General features: G+C 39.1%; 2 protein-coding genes across 10 annotated transcripts in view; one reads left to right on the forward strand and one right to left on the reverse strand.

Annotated features, from left to right (window-relative positions):
* The window catches only part of G6PC2 (glucose-6-phosphatase catalytic subunit 2), a 31,766-nt gene extending 22,852 nt beyond the window's left edge, over positions 1-8,914 (forward strand). For 3 of the 8 annotated variants that reach the window (XM_068195806.1, XM_068195797.1, XM_068195803.1), the window contains 2 exons: positions 4,887-4,945; positions 7,958-8,914. In XM_068195806.1, the coding sequence (XP_068051907.1) occupies positions 4,887-4,945; positions 7,958-8,041 (143 nt within the window). In that variant the 3' untranslated portion in view covers positions 8,042-8,914. Of the gene's footprint in view, positions 1-4,886; positions 5,011-6,452; positions 6,577-7,957 lie in introns of those variants that run through there. The other 5 variants (XM_068195807.1, XM_068195804.1, XM_068195800.1 and 2 more) reach the window with 2 other exon arrangements.
* ABCB11 (ATP binding cassette subfamily B member 11) overlaps positions 1-23,213 on the reverse strand; it is a 39,536-nt gene that overhangs the window by 5,846 nt on the left and 10,477 nt on the right. The window contains exons 7-22 of one of the 2 annotated variants that reach the window (XM_068195795.1): positions 22,914-23,047; positions 22,085-22,256; positions 20,233-20,357; positions 19,277-19,451; positions 16,159-16,272; positions 14,126-14,236; positions 13,059-13,184; positions 12,051-12,254; positions 10,638-10,808; positions 10,063-10,264; positions 9,302-9,380; positions 8,216-8,351; positions 6,489-6,647; positions 3,750-3,854; positions 3,490-3,651; positions 1,481-1,684 (exon numbers count right to left, since the gene is read on the reverse strand). In XM_068195795.1, coding sequence (XP_068051896.1) covers positions 1,481-1,684; positions 3,490-3,651; positions 3,750-3,854; positions 6,489-6,647; positions 8,216-8,351; positions 9,302-9,380; positions 10,063-10,264; positions 10,638-10,808; positions 12,051-12,254; positions 13,059-13,184; positions 14,126-14,236; positions 16,159-16,272; positions 19,277-19,451; positions 20,233-20,357; positions 22,085-22,256; positions 22,914-23,047 — 2,379 coding nt within the window. The remainder of the gene's footprint in view (positions 1-1,480; positions 1,685-3,489; positions 3,652-3,749; positions 3,855-6,488; positions 6,648-8,215; positions 8,352-9,301; positions 9,381-10,062; positions 10,265-10,637; positions 10,809-12,050; positions 12,255-13,058; positions 13,185-14,125; positions 14,237-16,158; positions 16,273-19,276; positions 19,452-20,232; positions 20,358-22,084; positions 22,257-22,913; positions 23,048-23,213) is intronic. The other variant, XM_068195794.1, reaches the window with a different exon arrangement.

Genomic DNA, 23,213 nt, shown 5'->3' on the forward strand with positions numbered 1-23,213 from the left:
AATTGTTTTGTGTTACTTTTAACAATAGTCAGAGAAAGAGTTAGAAGGGATAGCATCCCCAACTTCCATATCATTAATTGTATCCATTTGAATTTCCTAACTTTCCTCACCTGCTCACCCTCTCTCCCTCTCTGATGTCCAAAAGGCTGATGAGATGGAACATATAAATCTTCAGTGATACAATTTCCAAGACTTTTATCTTGTACATAGGCAGAAAGTAGGCAAGTGCTTGCTTATGCACATAGAAAAATGCAACAGAGGAAATTATGAGATAATCCCCAAAGGAACTAGTGTGGAACTTTTTTTAATTGTAGGCTTCATATTGTAATTTATTGCCAGTCAGAATTTGGGTTTATATCCCAATAAAAGAGTACCACAGTTTCACTTACAGAAGTAAATTGATGACTTATTTGGTCCTAATTTCACCCTTTTAATCTCAAATAATTTTACTAAGAAATTGTTTTAAAATGCTGTAGTTTACTTGGACTTTGATAGTAGATTCATAATGTAACACATTCCTTTGGGAGGCAAGTGTGGTATTATAGCTTATGAATGTTTCCATCATGTAGGAAAAGATCTGAATGCAGACAATCCAGTTTCAGGGTTTTTTTTTCCTGGCCAAAATTGAGAGTCAATGTCTTGCATTAGCATTCAATGTGAAGATAGTAAGTATGAGTAGTTAATAGGTATTGTGAATTGGATTGTGCAGACTTTTTCAATGTTTAGCATTGCTCATGAGCAATCACTTTGGAAGAATTCGGTGTTTTTAGCTTTTGGATGCAGTGCTGGCAAATAAATTAGAAAATAACACCAGACACAATCAATCATCACCAAAACTGAAGCATTGCTTAAAATATGACTTCATCATATCCTCTGGATTGTTCAATTGAGTAAGAGCTATTGCCTTGACTCATTAGTGAAGTTTCTCTCCTTATCAGGAAGTATTTTGATTTAAGAATTTTGTAAATAATTAATTATTCTGGGTGCAGGCAATTGGTCAAGTCCTAATTCTTAAGATGGGAAGGGCTAAGAGCTTAATTCTTAAGCTGGTGTGACCCAACAAAAGAACAACTGTCCTCTCTAAAATCCACATACTGATTTGTGGTTCAGTGCCAGATTCTCAGGTGTGAGCATTTCTAGGTGAACAGCTATCACTGCTTTCTGAGGACAGCTTAATCACAGGTCATCAGCAAATGGGAGTTTAAATAAAACCCAGCAAAGCTGAACCGGACTGCTGAGAGATCTGTGTCTACCACTTCAGTCCAATAATTTTTTCAAGGTCAGTCACATTCCATGCAGCAAGTGCTTTTGCAGTTAGGTAGTTCCCAATGCTGTTTCCATGGTTTAACAAGCTGAAATATTGCATCTTATTCACAAAGCATTGCCAGTTTCATGACATTTGAATTACTGATGGTTCCTAAAGACTGATTTTTCATCTACCTGTGACTGCAAATATAAATTAGTCTTTAAACAGCATTACCCGTCCAGTAGCTTCCAGTGCTTTCTTGTCCTGTGAGGCAAATCCTGTCAGCATTTTAGCCTGCACAGCTCCAGATAAAGCCAAAAATGGCAGGAAACACATTATTACCAAACTCAGTTTCCAGCTGAAGTAGAAGGCAATGATCATGGCCACCCCAATGTTAGTAAAGGAATTGACGATCATTCCTATCTGCGATCCAGTTGCCTTTGAAGAAAAGAAACAGACATCATTGATTTGTACTTCAAAAACAAATTAAACAACTCTTCCGATAAAACTTTAGAAAACTGTAAATTAAAATAACATAAGACATTAACAGCTAGAATGCACTGGGATTTATCCACTCTGGATATACTGTTTCCAGTTAATCAGATCAAGAGCAGAACTGCAAATGTCCAATATTCCTTTGATCCACCAAATTTTCCATTGAGAATGCAGAAGATTGTTTCTACTGTTTGTGAGAAAGATAATGTAATTATTAAAGTCTGTTGCCTTGGTTCCCTGGAGAATCAGTCATCTGAATACATTTTTTAGCCTCTACATTTATCCATGAAGATATAAATAATCAACAGGACCATTTTATAGCTTAGCTATTAACAACAAAGTCCCAGCAGTGCTAAAATCAGTAAGCAACATCACTGAAAAGGGATGAAACAAAGTTGTATTTCTGCCTATCCTTTTACTAAGGAAAAAAAAAGTTAAATATAGCTTTGACATCTTTATTGAATACATTTGTCTGCTCCTTATGTACTTCAACAATGCTATTCTTTCTAATAGACTTACTTACTCAAAAGTAATTTTCTTTCATAGCAGTAAACAGCACCCTGAATAGGAACAATATTGCTATGTATTAGAATAAAAATGTACATTTGATATCCTTGATGATTTTCAGTCAAACTCATTTGCAGGGTATGGACTTGGCAGCACAAAATGCTCATCATCTCCTCCTCCTCTGACCTGCAGCAAGGTCTGTGTCAGGCAGTGTAAGGTGCAGGGCACTGCTGTGCAGGTAGCTCTGGTCTCCCTCACCTCCTGCAAGCTGTGGGTTGGATGGCTGTGCCTCACTGCTTTGCCTCACTGTTGTGCTTCAAACAAAGATGTCCCTTAGGACATTAAATGGTTCAGTCAGAGTTTTACAAGTTTATTTCAATTAAAATATATCCTGTAAGTGCCTGTGAGGTTTGCAGCAGGTTTCTCTGATTCTGTAGAAATTGCTGCTGACAGGGGCTTTTGGAAACCTCTTCTCTAAAACCCCCATTTAAAGTTTTTTAAAACTAACTTACAATCTTCAGTCAAGCTGAAACATGACAATTTTTGCAACAAAAGAAATCTGTACATCGTCTTCCTTGTTTCTAGGAAATTGCTTGTATTGCAACCCAGCAAAATGGCATCTGACTCACTTCTACCTAAGGATCAGTTCAGACAGGGAACATACATAACTCAACATGATTTAACCCTCAGCCACTAAGGAACTGAGCAGCTAGTGTCTCACTTTCCCAAACACTGAAACTGGCTGCAGATTCCCAGCTGGAGCACCAGCCAGTACTGCAGATTGGTTTTTCAAGTGGGTTGTCAGTTTAGATCAAAATTGCCACAACATGCACAATATCATGCTGAAAACTGGAAAACATGGGTATTAATGACTGTCACTAACGTACTATTTTGGTGTGTTTTTGAAATAAACACTTCAACATTGTGGCAAAAAGCTAATTCATCTCCAGGGAAAAAAAAAAAAGAAAAATCAAACTTCTACACTGGGTGTTTCTTCCCATTCAATTGTTGGTTGGTATTTTATTGATTTTTGAGTTATTTTTTGTACTTTTATGGTATACCATATACTACTATTGGTTCCACAGTGGCATTCTATTAATAGAATCAGCTTAATTGGCTTACCAAGAATTGGCTTAATTGATCTGGCTGGTTGCATGGTCACTAATTTCTGTGACAACACGCCAAAATAAGCTTTCAGTCAGTGTCTATAGTAAAATTATTCATAAGGTGCCAGGTCTTACCCCTTGGACCTGTGAGGCATCTGTTGCAAGCCTGGTAGTCAAAGCACCGGGGCTGTTCTTCCGGTCATCAAACCAACCAATGTCTTGCCCGAGCATAGCCTGGAAACCAATTTTCCTTAATCGTCTTGTAAGCAGCTCACCAGACTTGGCAAAGGTGTATCCCTGGGGTACATGAGAGTAAAAACAGACTGTAAAGAGAGAGACACCCACCGAGAAAGGGTGCAAGACCAAAAATATGTATTGCTAAATTGGACTATTACCTGGAGAAACTGTGTGAAAAATGAAAGAACTCCAACTAAGACAAAGAGCACACAGACACCATTGATCTGATTTTTTTTGTTTTCTTCATCAAGAATGGAGAAGGTCTTTGAAAAGAAATAAATAGAAATGTCAGTTTTGCTCTGTGTGACATATGTACTTGACTCCCAGTTGCCAAGTGCAGAAACCCATCCTGCAACCAAAGCCAGAACACAGAGTTCTCCCTCACCCCCTGCAAAGGTCAGATTCCTTATTTTTCCTAAGGTGAGCCTGGATTAAAACATAATGGTTTTTACTTCTGTTAACCAACAAGTTTAGTATGCTTGGTGTGTGCACACACTACTCCTATTTGTGGCCTATCCCTGGTTGTAATTAACCACTCACCTCACACTGTAAATAATGATAACCAGAGAATAGCAATGTAATAAACAGCATAGCAACAAAGCAACAGTAAAATGTGTCCTGTAAAATCCAACTATCCCATTCTGCAGCTATCCTAACATGGTCAGTTATGTTTTTAATCTGTGCTCTTAATTAAAAAAATAACACTGATCATGGCAACGTGCAGCATGGATAATAGCAGCAGGTTTATAAAAAAGAAAGATTTGTTGCTGAGGTGTCCATATTCAGATCATATAAGTCTCAGCAGTTTTAGTGTGGACTATCTTTTATCTGGAGCCATGGGCTCCATGCCCAGTAGGAGTAAGAGCACACCTTTCAGTTGAGTTTCACTGGAAAGGATCCATACTCTGAGACAATTCCACAGGGAGAACCAAAGCATAAGTAAAAGAAACTACTGAAAGCTTTGTTCAAAAGGTACATACACAGTATTATCTAGTTCTTCATTGACTTTTTGGGACTTATTTCTGAAAACCTTCAGGGCAGACTTAGCTAAATTTATCCTTTCACTTCATAGCTGTGGGGATTTTTCCCTCACTTCCCCAGCATATTTGTCCCAGAGTACAAGCCCACGTGTCTGACACAACAACATTGTAGATATTTGGGCAGATCTGAAAGGAGATGTATATTCCATCTGCCTGACTGCCTTGGCATCAGGCAGAAATATTTTATATTTATTAATAATAAAACACAGATATTGGACTTCCCTCATGTTCATTATGGCTTGCTTTTTCTTGCAGCCTCTCTTCTTTGGTACACTGAGGCCTTCAAACTCAGGAATTCATCCTTGGCAATGAAGGTATTTAGCATCATTAGCCCCAGACCTCCCAAGGTCTAGAAGACTCTTCTCCAAAGGAATCAAAGGTTAGATCTGCTGTGGAATGTGTATATCAGTGTCTCACCTGCTGTCTAGTGAAAGCCACAGTCCTTGACATGAGGTCTGGACACTCAAAAAGTGTTTGGAGTGCCTTATGCCTAAAGGCCAAGGACATTGGGCAGAAATTTTAAGTGGATCAACAGGGCCTGGAACATCCTTTTTTCTCCTGCTCACAGGATCTCACTTAAATGCAAAACTGCTAGTAAATGTGATTCAAAGTTCTAAGCAACTTCCCAGAGAGAAATGTCTAAGCCAGAACAATACCCCAAAAAACCAAACAAAAAAAGGTCAAACTTTCTTTTGATAGATTGCTGACATTGCTCTTAGAATCCTTTTCTACCAGGAGCTCAAATGCTGGGTCATTCATTCGTTCGTTTGTTTGCTTTTTCCTGCCTGTAAGGTTTTTGATCTCCAACATCTGTCCACTTTTTAGGGCATATATTTTTGCACCCATGTGTACCTACCATGACCTATGCAAGTGAGTGGGAAGCACAAGTTTTATCCTACATCAGATGGGTACCAAAATCACAAAAACCCTGTGGCATTCCCATTTTGACCCCAGTGAATGTGTTGTTACTTTACTTAATAAGATACAGGATGAACAGATGGGATTTCTCTAGCCTAATTCTTGAAAATTCAAGACACTTTCCTAGGCACCAGTTAGAGCAGCACTGAATATCTTTAGGCAGCTCTCCAGTTTCCCACCAACTTGGCAAGCATTTCCCCAGAAAGCTTTTACACAAAAGAGGACACATCCTTTTTTCTATCACCACAAGTTTTTGAAGAAATAAACACTAATGGCTCAACTTGACAAGTTTCAAGAGAGGTGGTGGTGGTGGATTTTGAGAATATTGTATATTTTAGTGATTGTTAAAGTTTAAAGCTTATTCCTACTTTCTGCTTCCAAACCTATTGATGCAAGCCTACTCTTTGCTGGTGGCTGTGAATCCAGGTACAATTACCTACCTCTCCCTAGACATTCTGCAGGGAGCAGGTAGCAAAAAGGTGCCTGAAATATGTAAACAAAAAAGTGAAGTATTTTTAGATCTGATCCAAAGCTTTCTCAAAGGCTTTCCAAGTCTGTATAATAAAATCTGCAGAGAATGACCTTCAGATGCGTCTCTCTCCACTGTGCCTGCATGTGAGGTACTTTTTGTCTCATCTAAAATAAACTGTATGCAAGTATAGAAACCCATTCCCAACAGTTCCTGGAAAATGAACAAAAGAGATAATGAAGAACACATGGCAAATGCTGATAAGCTTGCCCCTTCAAAGAGCTCTAATAATAGTTTGATGACAGTGATATAAATATCTCTACTGAATAATTGTTTATAGGCAAGAAGGTTAACCCCATTTTCCTGATGAGATCTAAAGATTTGCCAAAACATGTCAAGTTGTGCATCATATAATTCACTGTCCTCTGTTTCAGAGCTAAAATACACTTTAAAATGTTACCATAACATACCCCAAGAATCTGACTGAATAACAAAGCATAGAGTGGATTGACGGCTCCATTCACAGCTGCTGCCAGAGATCCAAGCACCAGGTAGGGCCATTCAGAGGCATTGTATTTCAAAATTCTGGTAAATGGTACAGGCTTGGCATCTTCCTCCACAACAGATTCCTAAAAAAACAGGTTGGATTTCTGAAATGAATGCATTCCATCAGTGATGCTCTCCCTTTGACAGTGAGATAAAATAGTTAGCATAGTTTGTTAAACTAGTGGCCCAAACAGCTGCTCTAGCTTTGGACAGGAGGGACAGAGATGGCTGCTGTCTGGAGCTCTTTTGTGGCCCTAATAAATCAAGTTTACTTAAAAAACGTTCAAATAAACAACAGCCTTTACCATCCCTGGGGAAAAAGAGAGATTCATATCTTTTGCAGCTCTAATTGTTCCAGCTGCAGAGGTTATTTACAACCAGTTTGAGAATTTCTGCCACTGAAACTCAGGTTATTCCCTTTCAGCTGTCTCCAGACAAGGTGTGATGAAATACCCAGTGCCAAAACTTAAATTCCCTCTTCACAAGCAGCTTTTTCTGTCACTCACTCAATCTCTTAAATATTGTTTTAAAGTATTGTGAGTGACCACACTGACCAGACTGCATCAAATCAACAGGCATGTGATATCATTAAAACAAGAGAGATTTCAGAGTGATAGCTAGATTCAGGCTTTTTACATTGTAATTATGCCTCCCTTCTGTGAAACATCCTCAGACTATAATGCTGAATTCCCATAATTATGCCCAGTAAGGGCAGAATATTCATCATCAAATTATAACTTATCCTTCAGTTTGATTTGTGCAGAATTTTTGTAACACTGTGTGCTCAGCCCTGCTCATCTCCCTCAATTCATATGACTAGAAACAGCCAGACAAAAAAGACACTGTGAAGACCTGTCTTTTGGAAATATGCAGGGAGGAGTGGGTGGAAACATCTTGTATTTTCTCTTTTTTCTGAGCTATTGCCAGAATGACAGTACTCAAGCCCTCTATTTATCCACAGAATAGGCTTGGCAATAGCAAGAAGGGTAACTTCTATCTGCTGCTCTCTGTACTAACAACTGCAGGCACACAAATTGATGCAGGGAGCTTCACAGGCACTTTGGAAACCCACTGTGCATGTTCCTACATATTCTGTGTAATTTTAAGGCATGCTGGCCTTTATTTTCTATGCCAGTTGATTGCATGAGGACACTGAAGCAAAAGGATTTTGGGTTAGGTTGCAGTGAGGGTGTCTCTCTGCTCAAGTCTCCAGATGATTTTTAGATGAAAGTGAATTTATTCTTTACTGAACAAGAAGCAGTGCCATTTGTACCACTGATTGCCCATTAATTACATTTTACAGACTGAGCAGTTTGCTTTTTGTCACTTAATCCAGCTTTTATGAATGTATGTTTTTCAACTAAATCTGCAACATATATCAATTTACCAACAGGCAGAGAGCAAATGGCAAAATTTCTCTGCTAGAAATTTTATATTTTATACCAATAATCAAAACAGCCATCAAAATGCAGCCTAGGGTTTACACAGAGATAAGAATTGAAGCTGTGGTTTTGTTTAAGGAGAGAAAAGAATCAAGCCAAGATATACCTGCCAAAAACTCTTAAGCTATGAGCACATAGGTACAGGTGATCATTAATGAGTAATATAACCTATTCAGTTGAAAATTTCATAACAAACTATTGGACCTGACCTTTTTTGCGTTTCCATCATCTTCTCCGTAAGCAGGCGTAAGATAGGTAGACTCTGCAGGATCTCCTCCAATAGACAGTGGAGGGTCAGGGACCACATTAGAGAGCTGGGATCTTGAGCGCTGCCGAAGTGAAGCTCTGCAAAGAGAACAGAAATTGCCTGTTGTTTACAGCTTAGTAAAAACACTAATTGCTTGCAAAGCAGGTACAGTTTTTGTGTCAATTAAATCAGAATGCACTGAAGCAATTCACAGGAATCCCGCAGACTTTTTCTTTCTTGAATATGTTCTCTCGACTTCTTGGGAAGAAAATATCTCACCAACTGGGACAAATACTTTTCAGGATTATATTCCACTCACACCACTCAGGCATTGTCATAGATGGACCATGTACTGTGTATTTGTTAAGTAAAACTGTGGTGTGTCCTACCACATTTGCACAAGTTCTTAAGACACCGAGTCAAATCACTGTTACCAGTAATTCAGTCCAGCAAAACAGGATGCTGAAACAAAGCACCTCTCTCTCTGACAAAACATAACTCTGTAATGTAGAAGATGTATTCATTTGCACATGCCTGACATAGGCTTGCCTGGAAGAAATAAGAAGTGTCTACCTACAAGACAGTCTGGCTGTAAAATGCTTTAACTTTCCTCAAGTAGAAGCCATAATAAAAGTGTGCTTGTGGATTGCATTGATTTCTCGTGTAATTGCACAACAAGTAATTTTTCAAACAACTGGACAGAAAGTGCATTAGATATTACAACTAAGGCTGTATGTTAGTAATATCAAAACCAGAACATTAACAGAGTAGATCAAAATTGGAGAGAAGGTACTATGGATAGAAAGGACCAAAATTAAGAGCCTTGCTATTTATCCATGGATTTCAACCAGTAGCATTTTTACTCAAGCTATTTCTTTGCAAGAGAACTCCATCTCAGTAAAATGCTTGCAGCCCCTCAACCCTATTTTACACAGCACACAGAAAAATGATTTATTAGCACTATTAGGATTTTGGAATAGTGGGATGAAGTAGAAACATTGAGAGTAGTCTGGAAACATTGAGATTTACAACCATTTTTAAGACTCACCGCAAACTGGCCTGATAGCTTCCCCTGCTGAATGACTGGACATTCTCAAGATTTGGCTCAACCACATTATTCTCTGCTGCTGCAAAATACAGTATATAGAGATCTGAAGTTAGTGCCAAAATTGAATACAACCTAAATACACTGTTGTTCTACAAAAAAGTGTATATCCTTCAAGTTATAAATGGAATACTTCGTAGAAGGAAAGGGATGTAATATAACCTTTCTACTCAACCTACATGTTTCACAAGTTTTGTATTTGTATTTGACATAATGAAGTTAATTGAATATTAGCCCAAGGACTATCTCACTTTGGATGTGACTGCTAAAGCATTTTTACCTATTTTAACCCTGCAATTGCTCTCTTATTTCAAGGTAATAATATCCAATGTATGCTTCACAAAAATACAACAGATCATTCTATTGAACCTTAATTTCCAGAAGCTTTGATTCAAATCTGCCTCCAGCAAAACAAATAGGATGATTTTGGCATAATCTGTAATGTGCCTGAATTCCTAATGCAGCAGAACTGGACTTTTGGCACTCAGTGGAGTTATAAAATGATGGATATTGCAGGTCAGAACTAATGTTTCAGGGCAGACTTACATTAGGAAGGTCTTTCAGTGCATATGCAGCAAAACCAGTTTGGCCAGGGCTATCAGTGTCTTACTTCTATGAATGATAAAATTCAGCCACAAAAGCAGAAGAAAAAAAAAGAAAATGTGCATTCTGTGGGATTTTATAAAAGAAAACAAAATGCTTACTTTGTGTTTCTTCTGTGTTAGGTGCTGTGTCTCCTTTGCTTTGTAAGGTCACCAACATGAAATAAACCCCTTTCCTCTGCAAGAGTTCGTCGTGAGTTCCTCTCTCTACAGCCCTGCCGTGCTCAAACCCAATGATGACGTCGGCGGCTCTGATGGCTGACAGGCGGTGAGCGATGGAGATCGCGGTGCGGCCGAGGCGAGCCTGAGGGAGACAACAACAGCCCCATTCCCAGCACAGCACACTGAGCTGCTGGCAATGAGCTGTGCAATCTAAAGCCTCGTCAAATTAACTGGAGTCCTTCTAGTGGGTTCAGCTCACTTTGACTTTAGCTCCATCCACAGCCCACAGAGAAGTGTCTGTTTCTGGGCAAAGGGAGCTATAGTTTTCTGTTGATGTCCCAATGAAAGTAAAAATTATTCTCAGTCCATAATATTAAGGTTCTTCTTGCACTTACAAAACAGTTATTAAGAAACTCTTCTGACTGATCTGTTGCAATTCAGGAGTACCCTCTGCAGAGTGCATTATAAATAATTTCTACCCTTTTAAGTCTGATTTTTGCTATACTAGAGCAAACCTTATGAAGTGCTTCTTGGACAATTGCTTCACTTTCATTATCCAGTGCTGATGTAGCCATATCCAGGAGCAGGATTTTGGGGTTTCGCACCAAAGCTCGAGCAATAGCTATCCTCTGTTTTTGACCTCCACTCATCTGGCTTCCACCCTCTCCAACATGAGTGTCAAATTTCTGTGTGAAGGAAAAAAGTTAAAATTAAACAGATAAGAAAAAAGCCAGTTAAGATCCTGGTGAAGGTATTGGCAAAATGTCTCAGATTTGTCCTTGGAGCAGAGTTTAAACAAAAACATAGTGCAGCAGATTCACAGATCAACAGGTGAAATAACTTTCTTCATAATGTACAAGATAATTTTGCCTGAATCAGGTTTTCAACCCCATGTCAGAAGTATGCACTGGTTAAAAAGGTGAGATGTTCTGGTTCAGCTTGAAACAGCTATGTCAGCAGAAGCTGAAATGGAGAGGAATCGCCTACCCACTCTCCATCAGATGACTCACAAGCAAAATTCCTGGCCTTGTCTGCTGATGACCTGTGACTTGTGAACACTGTGTCTGTGATTCATGGATACCATACTCTGGCGGCATTGGGTTCAGGTAGAGAATTAAATAAATACACAAAGTCTGGCATATTGAGAGACAGGATTATTATATTCACTTAGAGATAAATCTTTTTTATTCCTCCATTTCCATGAAATAAATAGGGGCCTTTGAACAGCCTTTCAGTAAATGGTTTCCTGGAAGCCTCAAAATGCATAGATGGAGGATAAAGACAATGTACTAATATTAGTTAATGGTACTTGAATCATGTCAATAACATTCAGTGTTGTAACATGTCATTTTCAGAAGCTACTTGGCAAAATAACATTCTAGAAAAGTTGAGAGCTTGATACTACCCAATTTGGGCTTTGTAAGGAGGAACGATTGAAGCCCTGACATCATTAGGGAAGAAACTGGAGAAGAAGGAACCTCCAGCTGGCTTACAGAGCTCATACAAGGAGGTGAGGTTGTATCAGTACACACAGGTGAAGTAACAAACGCTGGCTAGTGAGAGGCTGAGCTCTGCATTGCTTTTGGCCTGAACAGAAACAGATCTCCAAAACATGAAAAATACAAATTTTTAAACCATGCTATGATTATTACCATGATATTGAATGTTGTGTAAATGATTCCTGAGGAACTAATTCTTCTCGGGGTTGTATTTTGGGGTGGGGGGAAGTTTGCTTTCATAACTTCATGGCATACATGTAGTAAGATCTTAATAACTGTAGTCAAAGGAAAGGTGGTTGCCTCCTATCTATATTAATCTTCTGCCCTTCCACTTGAGCACAAATTACTGGAGGCTAGGAGGGACAAAAGGACAAAGAGATTCTTTTTTCTTATCAAATTCTGCCAAACACTTTCCAAGGCAGAGCATACCTGTGGTAAGTCCATGATGAAATTGTAAGCATTGGCCTGTTTGGCTGCTTTGATTATGTCTTCCATGGTAGCCTCATCCCGCCCGTAGCGAATGTTCTCTGCAATCGTGGTGGCAAAGAGCACTGGCTCTTGTTCAACTACACCAATCTGTGAGCGCAGCCACTGGATATTCAGGGAACGAATGTCATGGCCATCCAGGGTAATCTGCAATTAAAACATGGACACAAAATCAGGAAAAAATCAGGGACATTATTCCCTCCAGAGACAAAGACACCATGGAAGTGTAGGGCCTGTGATGCTGTGTTTCCACGACCATTTATGCTTTTATGAAAGCATAAATATCAGCTTTCAGATACAGAAGGTGGCAAAGCAGTGGCAGTAATATTGGCTCTTGGAGTTGTGCTCTTTGATTTCATTTCCCATTTCTGCTTGGCACCAGAAATAAAAACAGGGGGAAATTAATCATGAAAGTGATGATTATGTTATTTACAGTAATTTGTTTCTTTGTTTTTTATATATTCAAAACAGGTCAACATGTATGTGATTATGTGTTCCTATTTGATATAGGAACACATAAATGGAATGCGGTTTTGAATAGCTATAATTCATATTCTTAGCCAAGCCATTACTAAGTGGTAGTTGCATATACTTAAGCGATATTATGGGTTAATGTTTAAATGTTCAATACTGTGTTTTCCAGAAAACATTTGTCACTTCTGAATTATCATTTCTGTAGGTATAGTTTTTATACAGATATAGCTCTGAATTTTTATTTTCTCCTAACAGTTTGCTCTTTCACATAATTGTTTTTATAAGACTATTAAGCACAGTTTTATAAAATAAATGAGCAGGATGATATTTCACTCATTAAAAAATAATTGGAAAAAAAAAGAAGAAGAAAGAAATGAAAAGGAAGTTAGTAACCTTTCTTCTCACCTTGGAGAAGAAACCATGCCATTCTTTCAGTTTCTGGGGCCAGAGAATCACATTCTAGGCTGGGACACTCACCATGCCATCAGTGGGGTCATAGAAACGCTGGATGAGCTGTATTGTTGTACTTTTCCCAGCTCCACTAGCTCCAACAAAAGCTGTCGTCTCTCCTGCTTTAATCACCATATTAAGGTTATCCAAAATCTGGATAGGAAAAAAAAACAGAAAGAGAATCTATCTATTTTAATTCTCCCATAGTCATACAACCAAGTGAGTATATCCTGTACCTTAAAGTCAAGATTCAAAGCAATTTTACAAAATTTAGAAAAGTATTATGAAGAAAGAGGATAAAGCAAGCCACATATTTTTACACTGTTTGAAGACTTTGTAGATGCAGAGCACTTATTTCTACAACAGGCAGGCAGATTTTGACCTTTCATTGTTCCTGTTGTTCATCATTAAGAACTAGTCAAGTTAATACACTAGAGAAGTTGTTAAATTACATTCCCTTTAAAGAACACTGTGTGTGTATTGTGAATGTATGCTACAGCATAAATATTCAGACTGTAACCATGAAATTTTGTAAAAAAATCTGATACAACATGTGCTTCCATCTTTAGACGTAATAGCACTAATATGCTTGTCCAATAACATGCTTTTCCAAGTAGAATTTGTCAGTTCAAACACAGGAGTAAAGAAATAGTGGAATACACAATCTACACTGTCCCTTTCCTAGCCTTTTAGTGGGTCACATGGTGCATCCCCAGGGTAATGGAAGAGTTTTATGAAATCTCCTTGCACCATTCAGTTTATTACTTTGTGTTCTGTCTCGTACGCTTTGATACAAGGGTGCCACTGATTGCAAGAGAAGCTGTATGCAGGTGAATTTGCCCAAAATTACTGGGAGTTTATGTTCAGCAGCAAGGAATATGCAGATGTGGCAATAGATATGTCAGAATGGTAAAATAAGCCAAACAGTCAGCAGAAGAACACTTTAATGGAAGAATTATTCAGTCTACTTTTAAGCAAAGAGTCTGGGCTTCTGGAAAACAATCTCTACAGAAAATCTAGAAATTGCTGGCAGAGCCAGGATATTTTTCTTGTTTACAATAACTGTGTTCACAGGATTGGTGATGAATACTTACCTTTATGTCTGGTCTGGATGGATAATTGAATGTTACGTTATGAAATTCAATTTCACCTCGTACTTTATCCAGCTTGTAGCCATCTTCTGACATGCAGTCAATGGTGGGTTTCTAGGATGAAATTTATTGGGTTATTTATTTGGTGTTGAACAGTCAACAGTGCTTCAATAGATAAATACCATACCATACAAAGCCATGGCACTTCTGTTAGGACAGCACTTAGCTGCATGGAGCCAGCTGCAGGCTCTGGCCCAGGGATAGCAGGCAAGGGACATGGAATTGAGGGCCAGAGTGATGGGGGAGTTGTCACTGGTGGCTAGCACAGACAAGAAGGATGCACCCTCTTCTCATTGTAGGCTTACTGCAAATACCACAGCCAACTACTCAGGCAGTTTTTGCTGGAACTGAGTAGCTGACTGACAGAGGCATTTTGACTAAGCTAATTTAGCTAGCTCCTCAGTGATAAAATGGCACTACCTCACTCAAAAACTGCTGAAAATCTTCAGGCCTCTCCACCTGGCAATTAAAACATCCATCCTTGTACACCCAGTCCTAAGAGCTGAAATACTGAAGTTTTCCTAACAAGTGCTTTGGGTCTCGCATATTTTTGGCCAGGTCTAGGGTATTGTGGACTGCTAGACATGAGCAAAGAACTAAGAGAAATTTGAGGAATCACAAAGAAATAAAATTTTCTAAGGATAGATTTCTGAAGCATGGAATACAAACAGTAAATTAAAACTATAGCAACGGATATTTGATAACTGAAATGTGAAATGCTTTTTTAATATAGCCTAACAGATTGAAAGGAAAGTTAAAATGAGAAATGTGTATGTTCTAAGATGTTAAGAACAGCTACAAGATTGGTTCCTCTTTAGGAATATAACTTACTTAAATTCCGATACTAATCTATGAAGAAGTTTCACTGATACTGCAAACAGGAACCTCAACATGACTAGTTTTAATGCCAGGGCAGAACTGTGCATGTACTGTCTAATCACAAATCTACAAATGTGGCAAGCAGATGGATCTAATTTCGTCACCCTTTCTCTGGATAGATGAAATGTGACATTGGTTTGCTTTTTTCACCATAAGGTTATGTGACTCAGCCTTATCCTGAATAGTGTGATTAATCCTTACTGTTGCAACTCTTTATGATTTTAAATTTTGTCTCAGAAAACCACATTCTTAATTCATCTCTATTTTCAATTCATTTTAGAGCTTTAGCTTATGAAGTGTATATATTTTATCATTATTACAGAAGTTTGAAGGGTTACTAAAAACTGTTAGCATTACCATAGCCTTATGTGCTCTGTAGAAGAAAAGCAGCATTTTAATGTGTTTGCACAGCTTTCAGCACAGTAAAGCTTGTCAGTGAACAGAGATAGTACATACTTTAAGAAATCAACAGTACATTTCCAACCACTAAATTTATAAAGCTATAGAAAGGAATCCTCAAGAAAGGAATCAATAAATTTCAGTGGCATCTCAGGGTCTCTCATGCAATTATTTCAAGTATCTGTTTAGATAATATTGTGATTAACATTTATGACAGCTGCATAACCAGTGCCTGTGCTCATGTGGTCCCATTTTTGCTCAGGGTAGCTCTGGGAGAGGTGACAGAGGCCACCTTCACCACTAATGCCAACAGAGCCACAGCTTTTGATGCCATCTGGAGGCTGGGAGCTATGGGATGGTTGCTGCAAGTTTGGTTGCAGAATGGCTATTACTGCCTGCCAGTACACTTTCCATGGGCCAGCACTGATAGGTAATTGCATGTAAGGAAAAATGGGAACAAGGAACAGCAGCAGCTGTGGTAAAGCTTCAGAACTCAGAACCAGGCCACTTAAGAAATCTGTTCAATGCGTTCTTTGAGCCCATGTGCGTCCCACTAGACTTTTCTATTGCACAGTCAGTTTTTCTTTAATCGGACTCATTTTTCTTCATTTACACAGCAGATAAAACTAGTACCGCTTCAGGGTTATTTAATTATTTTTGTGCTACAAAGTAACACAGCTTAGAAATGCATTACTTACTTTATCTATTGTCTCAAAAATGTTTGTTGCAGCCCCACGACCAGTGGCAAAGGCTTCCAGACAGGGAGATGCCTGGCCAAGATGTAATGCTCCTATTAAAACACCAAAGAAAACCTGAAGAAGTGGAAAAAGAAGTTAACAAAATATGACATCACATTTTTATTATAGCTTACAGCTTAGAGAGGCAAACCCAACTACAGTAGCTTCATGACTTCTCATGCTGAACTGAAGTGATTCACTATATGAGCATTATTAGCCAACAGGAAGGCAAATAAATGCATTTCAGAAGGTATTTTTGCTATCTTTCACTGCTCTGTTTGAGGCTGAAGTAAATCAACTCCTATTTGTCTTTGCCTGAAAAAGTATGCATCTAGGTATTTACTGAGATGCCACTGATGTATTTTTAAGCCATTTCAGTTTGACTGGGTGCCTTATCCTTGAAACAAGGTCTGGAACAGGACATTGGTGGGAAGTATATTATTTCAGGGATGCCTTTTACCAGTAAGCAAAAATAGAAAGGAGCTTAAAACACTGTATTACAATCTTTGTATACTGTAGCTCCTGTCTCATCCAGTACTCATAAAACTTACTTTTGAAGGAGGTACCAGCTATAGAGAATATTTTTTCTCTGTCTCACAGAGAAATGAACTGTAAGGGTTGCTACCAACACTGGATAAGCCACTTTTTGCAGTGAAATTATTCTATCAATGTGGGTGGATACTTTATACAGGTAGCACATACCCAATGGGCTCATGGTTTTAAATCCTTTTCTATGAACCAAAATGAAGAATTACTCACTAATGACCATTTTCTGAAAGCCCAAGGATCCCCTTTTTGCCTAAGCCTAGGACAACATGAGAGAAAATGAGCAACAGCATCTGCTCTTCCTGGGAAGACTGACAGACAATAAAGGCAGCTGGATACAGTATTGAATATCAGAGTACCCTTGAGTCCAAGAATTCACCCTTGGTGTGTGGCCTTGCGATCAGAGGCAAGTGAAGCTGTAGCATATCAGCTAAAATACAAAAGTGTTCGTTCAAAATTTCCTAAGAGCTGCCAATACTTCATTTCTATGAAAGGTTTTTTATGAAGGTTCTTAAATATAGACAGGAACTAAGACTGCAAATGCGGGCAGGGGCTTCAAAGAACAGGACACTGGAAGGTGGTGAACATAAAGAAGGTAGAGGCTTACTTAGCACTTGTATACCACATAGATGCAAATTACTTCATTGTCTGTTTCTGCATTGTGTTGTAAGTATAGCTTATTCTTCTCAGTGCTACCATACGGGTGTGCTTTTGAACACTTTTTGACAGGTTTTTTCCTAGAATTTACTCTGTTTTACTTCTTAGTATTTCAATTACAGAGGTGTTTTGGCGGAACAGATTATAAGGGTTGGACAATGTCTTTGGGGTAGGCTTTTGGTCCATTTTATTGCTTTATTGTGGGAGCTAGTTTGAATATTCACGCTACACATAAGGAGACATGGAAATTTATGCCTGGTATGCAACCATTTGCTCTAGCTTGGCCTGCAAATTCTGCTAAGAAGCAATCAAGGACCCAGCTAAGCTTTTGGATATAACACAAACAGAACTCAGGATAAATGGGGCAAACTGTATAAGGAAACACTACTGTTGAGAAAGAAATAACAGTACATAGGACTAGTTCTCCTTTGCAGTATAATGATGTTTACTGGGAATATCCCTATAGCTAAAGTGGAGGAATCTACTGAACGCATACTGTGCACTGCAAACCTCTGCTATGTAGAGGTCATGCCATACGTTTACACTCAGCTTTACTACTAATTTTCTTACAGGAATGAGTTTTAAAGCAAGGGGCTTCTATGCCTGTCAGAGTCCATCATTAACATGAAGGAGCATGTTCTGTACACCTGGCAGAAGAAGAAGTGAAGGCAATACTTAGTACATCTCAATGCAGTATGGCAGGTGCATGACTTTTTGAGAGAGCAGGAAAAGCATATTTCAATGTTTTGTATCTAGAAATTCCCCCTCCTTCCCCCTGCCAAACTAGGAGTGTATGGCAGAAAATATGAAGTAGAAGAAAGATGACTGGAAGCTGTGAGGAAGGGCATATAGGAGACTCTCTCCATTGACAGCTACAGTTTTTCAGCTACAGAGTGGCTCCCCACTGTTTGCCATTTGTCATTTGGAAGCACTGGACTATAGTTACTGTGAGCAAGGCAAAGAAATTGCTCACTTTGTTTTTCACAGCACTGCCTCATATCAACTATGGTGTTGAGAGCAGGTGCAAATTATTTCCTCCTTGAACATAATGACTCAGGTTTACAATGTTCTCAGAGTAATTTGCCCAGTTCCATTTAGCTTGCAATGCAGCAGGTGTTTGGGAACCCTCATGGTGTGCAACAGGCAGAGAAGGAGCAAAAGTAGATGTCTCATCAGTTTACCCAGAACTTACTAAGGTTCAGGAAAAGTTGTTCTGAGTTTGGATTGGAGTCTGCCATTTGGGCAGTCCTGGCTTAAGCAGCTAACCAAAATACCTGTAGATGTTGGCTGTGTTGCATTGAGGCCAGAAGTGTCTAAAGTACCTACTGTGCAGAAGTGAATGCATGAGTGCCATGCAGGTTAACATAGTTTTTGTACACGCTGCAGAAGCCACAGCCAGGTGTGTTTTTATCTTCATACATATTTACGTGGCCTTTGTAAAAACAAAACAGCAGGAAATGGTTTCTCAAAGGAACACAAAGTGTTCATGAGAAATTAGATATGACAAGACTTTCTTTAGTTAGGTGTATCTTTGCCACAACATTTTTCATCATAAAATTCTTCAGAAAAGCCAACATCCCAGAAGCCCCATGCTGACCCACGAAAGGGAAACCTTAGTTTCAGGCCTCTGAAAATTGTGTAGTCTGTCAAGTGAAGGCATTATTCTGATAACCATAAGTAATATTCAAAATATTTAAAATAAACTTTTTTTTTTTATCTTATCCAGTTGTGTCATACATATAGCGAGCAATAATCTTTAAAGGACATAAATAATATTTGTTACCATGGAGCCACCAGATGCCAGAACAGATATGTGTTCCAGAATTATTATTTTAAAGAACAGTCTAGAAAAGTTGCATCAAACTAAAATGAGTACCTGCAGAAGAGTGCCAGGTGAATATTCTTCTTCCTCAAGGACAAGCTTAGATCCATACCAAAAGGCTAATGCATAACTTAGAAAAATTATAAACCACATGTAACCACTGAATAATCCCATTATTATTCCTTTTCGAATTCCCCAGTGCTGAGCAAACACCAAGTTCTTATCATATCTGTAGAAAGAGAGAAAAATAAGAGGTAATTAAATAAATTTGACAGAAATTTAAAAATGAGCAAAGATCATATGAGGCACCTTTGATGACTCAGCAGAATGTCCACACATAAGGTCGATACAGAATCAATCTGAAGTGAGAGATCACTGCTGAAACCAGCAGTGCTCCCAGATCATTAAATCCTTGTATGTTCTAGTGTAATAAGCACAAGAAAAGCCACACTCATTGCAGATACCTCATCATGGGGTTTGGAGTTTTAGCAGATTAACACAGGATTTGAGAATTTGGCTGACACTCCAGAGCACATCCTACAGCCATGGTATGTTTTCATAGAATTTAAGAGCAATTTGCAGAAGAAAAACCTGATGTTTTTCTGATGAAAAATGATGCCATGATTGAATGTCATCATGATGATGTCCTGATGAAACTAATTCTCCTACTTAGCTTGAAAGTACTCAAAGTTTTCAGATATGCTGCAAAAGTGATACATCAGACAGCATCTAGGAAAAAAAAATTGACAGAATGTTCCTACAAGTAAGTATGAATTGAAGATAGTATTGCTGATGCTTTATTTCACTGATAGACTGAATTATAAAACTAATTCTGCATACATTACTTGAAACCTAAATTTCTGAAACATACATGCATATAGGTTTCAAAGCTAATAGACAGTCATAGTTGTAGAATATAGAGATTAATTGTTATGAATCTGATGTGCATTACAGCACTACATTGCTTCAGGAAAAAGAAATCAGAGACCTTAGAGTTTGTTCAAACAAACCTTTCAACTTCTTTCTTCTCCCCACCAAAAGCAGCCACTGTTCTGATTGATGAGAGCACTTCATCAGCCACAGCTCCAGCTTTTGCATAAGCCTTTAATTCTCGGCCTGTTAGTTTTGCCACAGCCTACAAAAGCATAAGCAGTGCTGGTTACACCTGAACTCCAGGTACAGAAAAGGACAGTGATGAGCCATGCTGGCTATCACCCTGTGCTGGCTGCTCTGCACTGGGTCACCTCCTGCACTCCAAGCAGGCTTTTATTAGGCATGCTGCACACTCAAAGACTTAGATCTTGTAGTGCCAGGGCATACCCCTGTGCAGCATATGTTTTGCAACAGCTCTGCTCCAAGTAGCTAGAAAGAGCAGCTGACAACTCCTGCTTTCCCTGCCTCCCTCCTTCTCTCTTCTCTCACTAGGCTGAAGCAGATTGCACTCTGATGGTTTGTGCAAAGTGGGAGGAAGGGGGAGCTTAAGTGCCAGGAGCAGCCCTTTAACCACTGTGGCAGATCCCAACTTCAGGAAGAAGAGGTAACTGTAGTGGTGGGGGAGGATAAAAACAGATGTTGCCCACCACTGTGCTTTGTTTTGTGGGCTATTAGCAAACAGGTTCCTACACAGCAACCAAGAGCTCACTGGATGCCAAAAGCTTACTTAGGCTCAAAAAATGCTCAAATTAATGGAAGAAAATTTAATAATTTACAATTCTACACAGAGATACCACATTGACTTGGGAATGAGATGTCATTAGAAAGTGTAATATGTCAGTCTTTCTCTTTCCAAATACCCTACCCCTTGCATCTATTAGTCCTTTTTGAAGACAGGAAACCAGGCCAGATTGACTTTGGGTCTATTTTCTCCATGGAGTAAAACAAAGACTTGGGCTGGAAAGGCTCATAATGAGGAAAAACTTGACAGTAGCTATGTGATGGAAAGAGATGGGTACAGAAAAGTAAGAATGGAAAGGGAGAAAATTACAAACATAAAGCATAAAGGGGAATAAGGTGGAACAAATGTAGGAAAACCATTTTGGGTTTTATTTCATTCCCTGCCAAGCTTCTGCTCTCCCACTTCACATGAGTCATTATTCATATCAGTTACTTGCAGCCAGCACAAGGTGCTAAAGGAGAGCTGGAAGACAAGAAATTAGTCACAGTTACATTAGATGTTTGATAGAAAATGATAGCAAGCTGTTCCTGATGTGAAAGAAATGAGATTGCCAGAGGACTGAACCCAAGAAGAATGAAGAGGATGAGCAGGAATTACCCAGCTCTGCTGAGTGTGGGAGAGGAGATGAGAGGACAGAGGATCCTGCAGTTTCCCTTTTCACTGTCCTTTGTACAGTGAAAGTTTGTAGGAAGTGGATGGAGAAGCAGAACAGGAACAACTGGAGAAGGTGCAGCAGCTTCTGGGAGCAGGGACAGTTTGAGGTAACTTTGAGAAGTTGTTTTCAACCATTTTATGTCTCTGAAACTTAGCTCCCATAAAAGTCACTAATTTACATAGAGAAATCAAGTCCTGTATCTTATAGTCATCTAAAGTAGGTGTGTAGTAACTGAGAAAGGTAAAGGCCAGCTTCTGATGTCAGCATTAATGCCCATCCACAGGACCCACAAGAAGGTAAGCTTACACTCCCTCTTCGAAACAGGATTTATTATTCTGGGAATCAGAAAAAACAAAATGAGAGCAAAGCCCACCTTCCCTCTACCACAGCCCTCCCTCAGTGCTCCTTCAGACCATGATCTGTCTGTCTTGACTTTAATGGGATGAAATCAAGCTCACCAATTCTCACAGCTTTCTGGCCAGATCTTTCCTGTTCATTATTGCTCAATGTGAACCTTTCACAATTCACTTACCAAGCCATAGAGAGCTGCTCCAACCCCAAGCAGAGGGCTGACTGCAATGATAACCAAGGTCAATTTCCAGCCACTGACAAATCCCAGTAGGAATCCACCTACAAAGGTGGTTATGCGCTGGATGAAGATTGCTGCTTGATCAGCAATAGCCTCATTAATTTTGTTAACATCACTGAAAAACAATAACAACGGCAACAAAAATCAACAGAAGAGTGGTGGGTATAGCTTTTGTCTGCATTGCAGGTCTTGGCCACATTTGGGTTAGTTGCTTTTTACTGGAGAGGGCCCATCCTCATCCCTATTCTTTCACCATTACCCCATACAAAGACCCTGGAGTACAATGAGAAAACCTGATGCCTTTGCAATGGAGAAGCCTTTCAGGCATGAATATTGCAGAGAATATACTGTCCTTTCCCAGGAAATGTTCTGGCAGCAGACTCATTCACTAGCTGTCTCTTACTACTGTGCCCCAGCTGATTCAGGAAGTGTGCACTGGCAGCCAAATTACAGATCACTCTGAAAGGACTGGGCACAAAAGGAGAAGAGAGGAGAGGACAAACTGGGGAAAAAACCCACCCCCAAAACCCATCTAACCCATTCACCCACACACACACATTTGCTGTCAGACAAGGCATGAAAGGGAAATAATAGTGGTTCAACAGTTATGGTACTTAGTTCAAAGATGGGAGAGTCTGGTTGCTGCTCCCACGAACATAGCTGTATTTCTACTAGAAGGTGTTTGTCACATGCTTGATTATTGGCATTCTGCAGTGTTTGGAAGAAATTGCAAAATGTTTTCTGTAGCATATGGGTTTCTTAGATTACTTACTCAGAAATTCGGGTGTTCAGTTCTCCTACAGATGTACAGTCAAACCAGCCTATATCCATTTGCATTATTTTCCTGAAATAAGCTTTCCTGATTTTCTGTATCTGATGAGCTGCAGACATAACCCAAAAGCAGACCTAGGAAAAGCACAAAACAGCTGATAATTGCAGAAAAATGTCTTTCTACTCCCAACAAATCAGAAAAAGCAGTTTGGCTAGAATGGGAAAGGCTATTGATAAAATTACTATTCAGGTAAAATACATTCTGACTACATAGACATGATAGCTGTTTTGATCTTTAAAT

The sequence above is a fragment of the Anomalospiza imberbis genome, chromosome 7 (assembly GCF_031753505.1).
Source record: "Anomalospiza imberbis isolate Cuckoo-Finch-1a 21T00152 chromosome 7, ASM3175350v1, whole genome shotgun sequence".
Classification (NCBI taxonomy): domain Eukaryota; kingdom Metazoa; phylum Chordata; class Aves; order Passeriformes; family Viduidae; genus Anomalospiza; species Anomalospiza imberbis.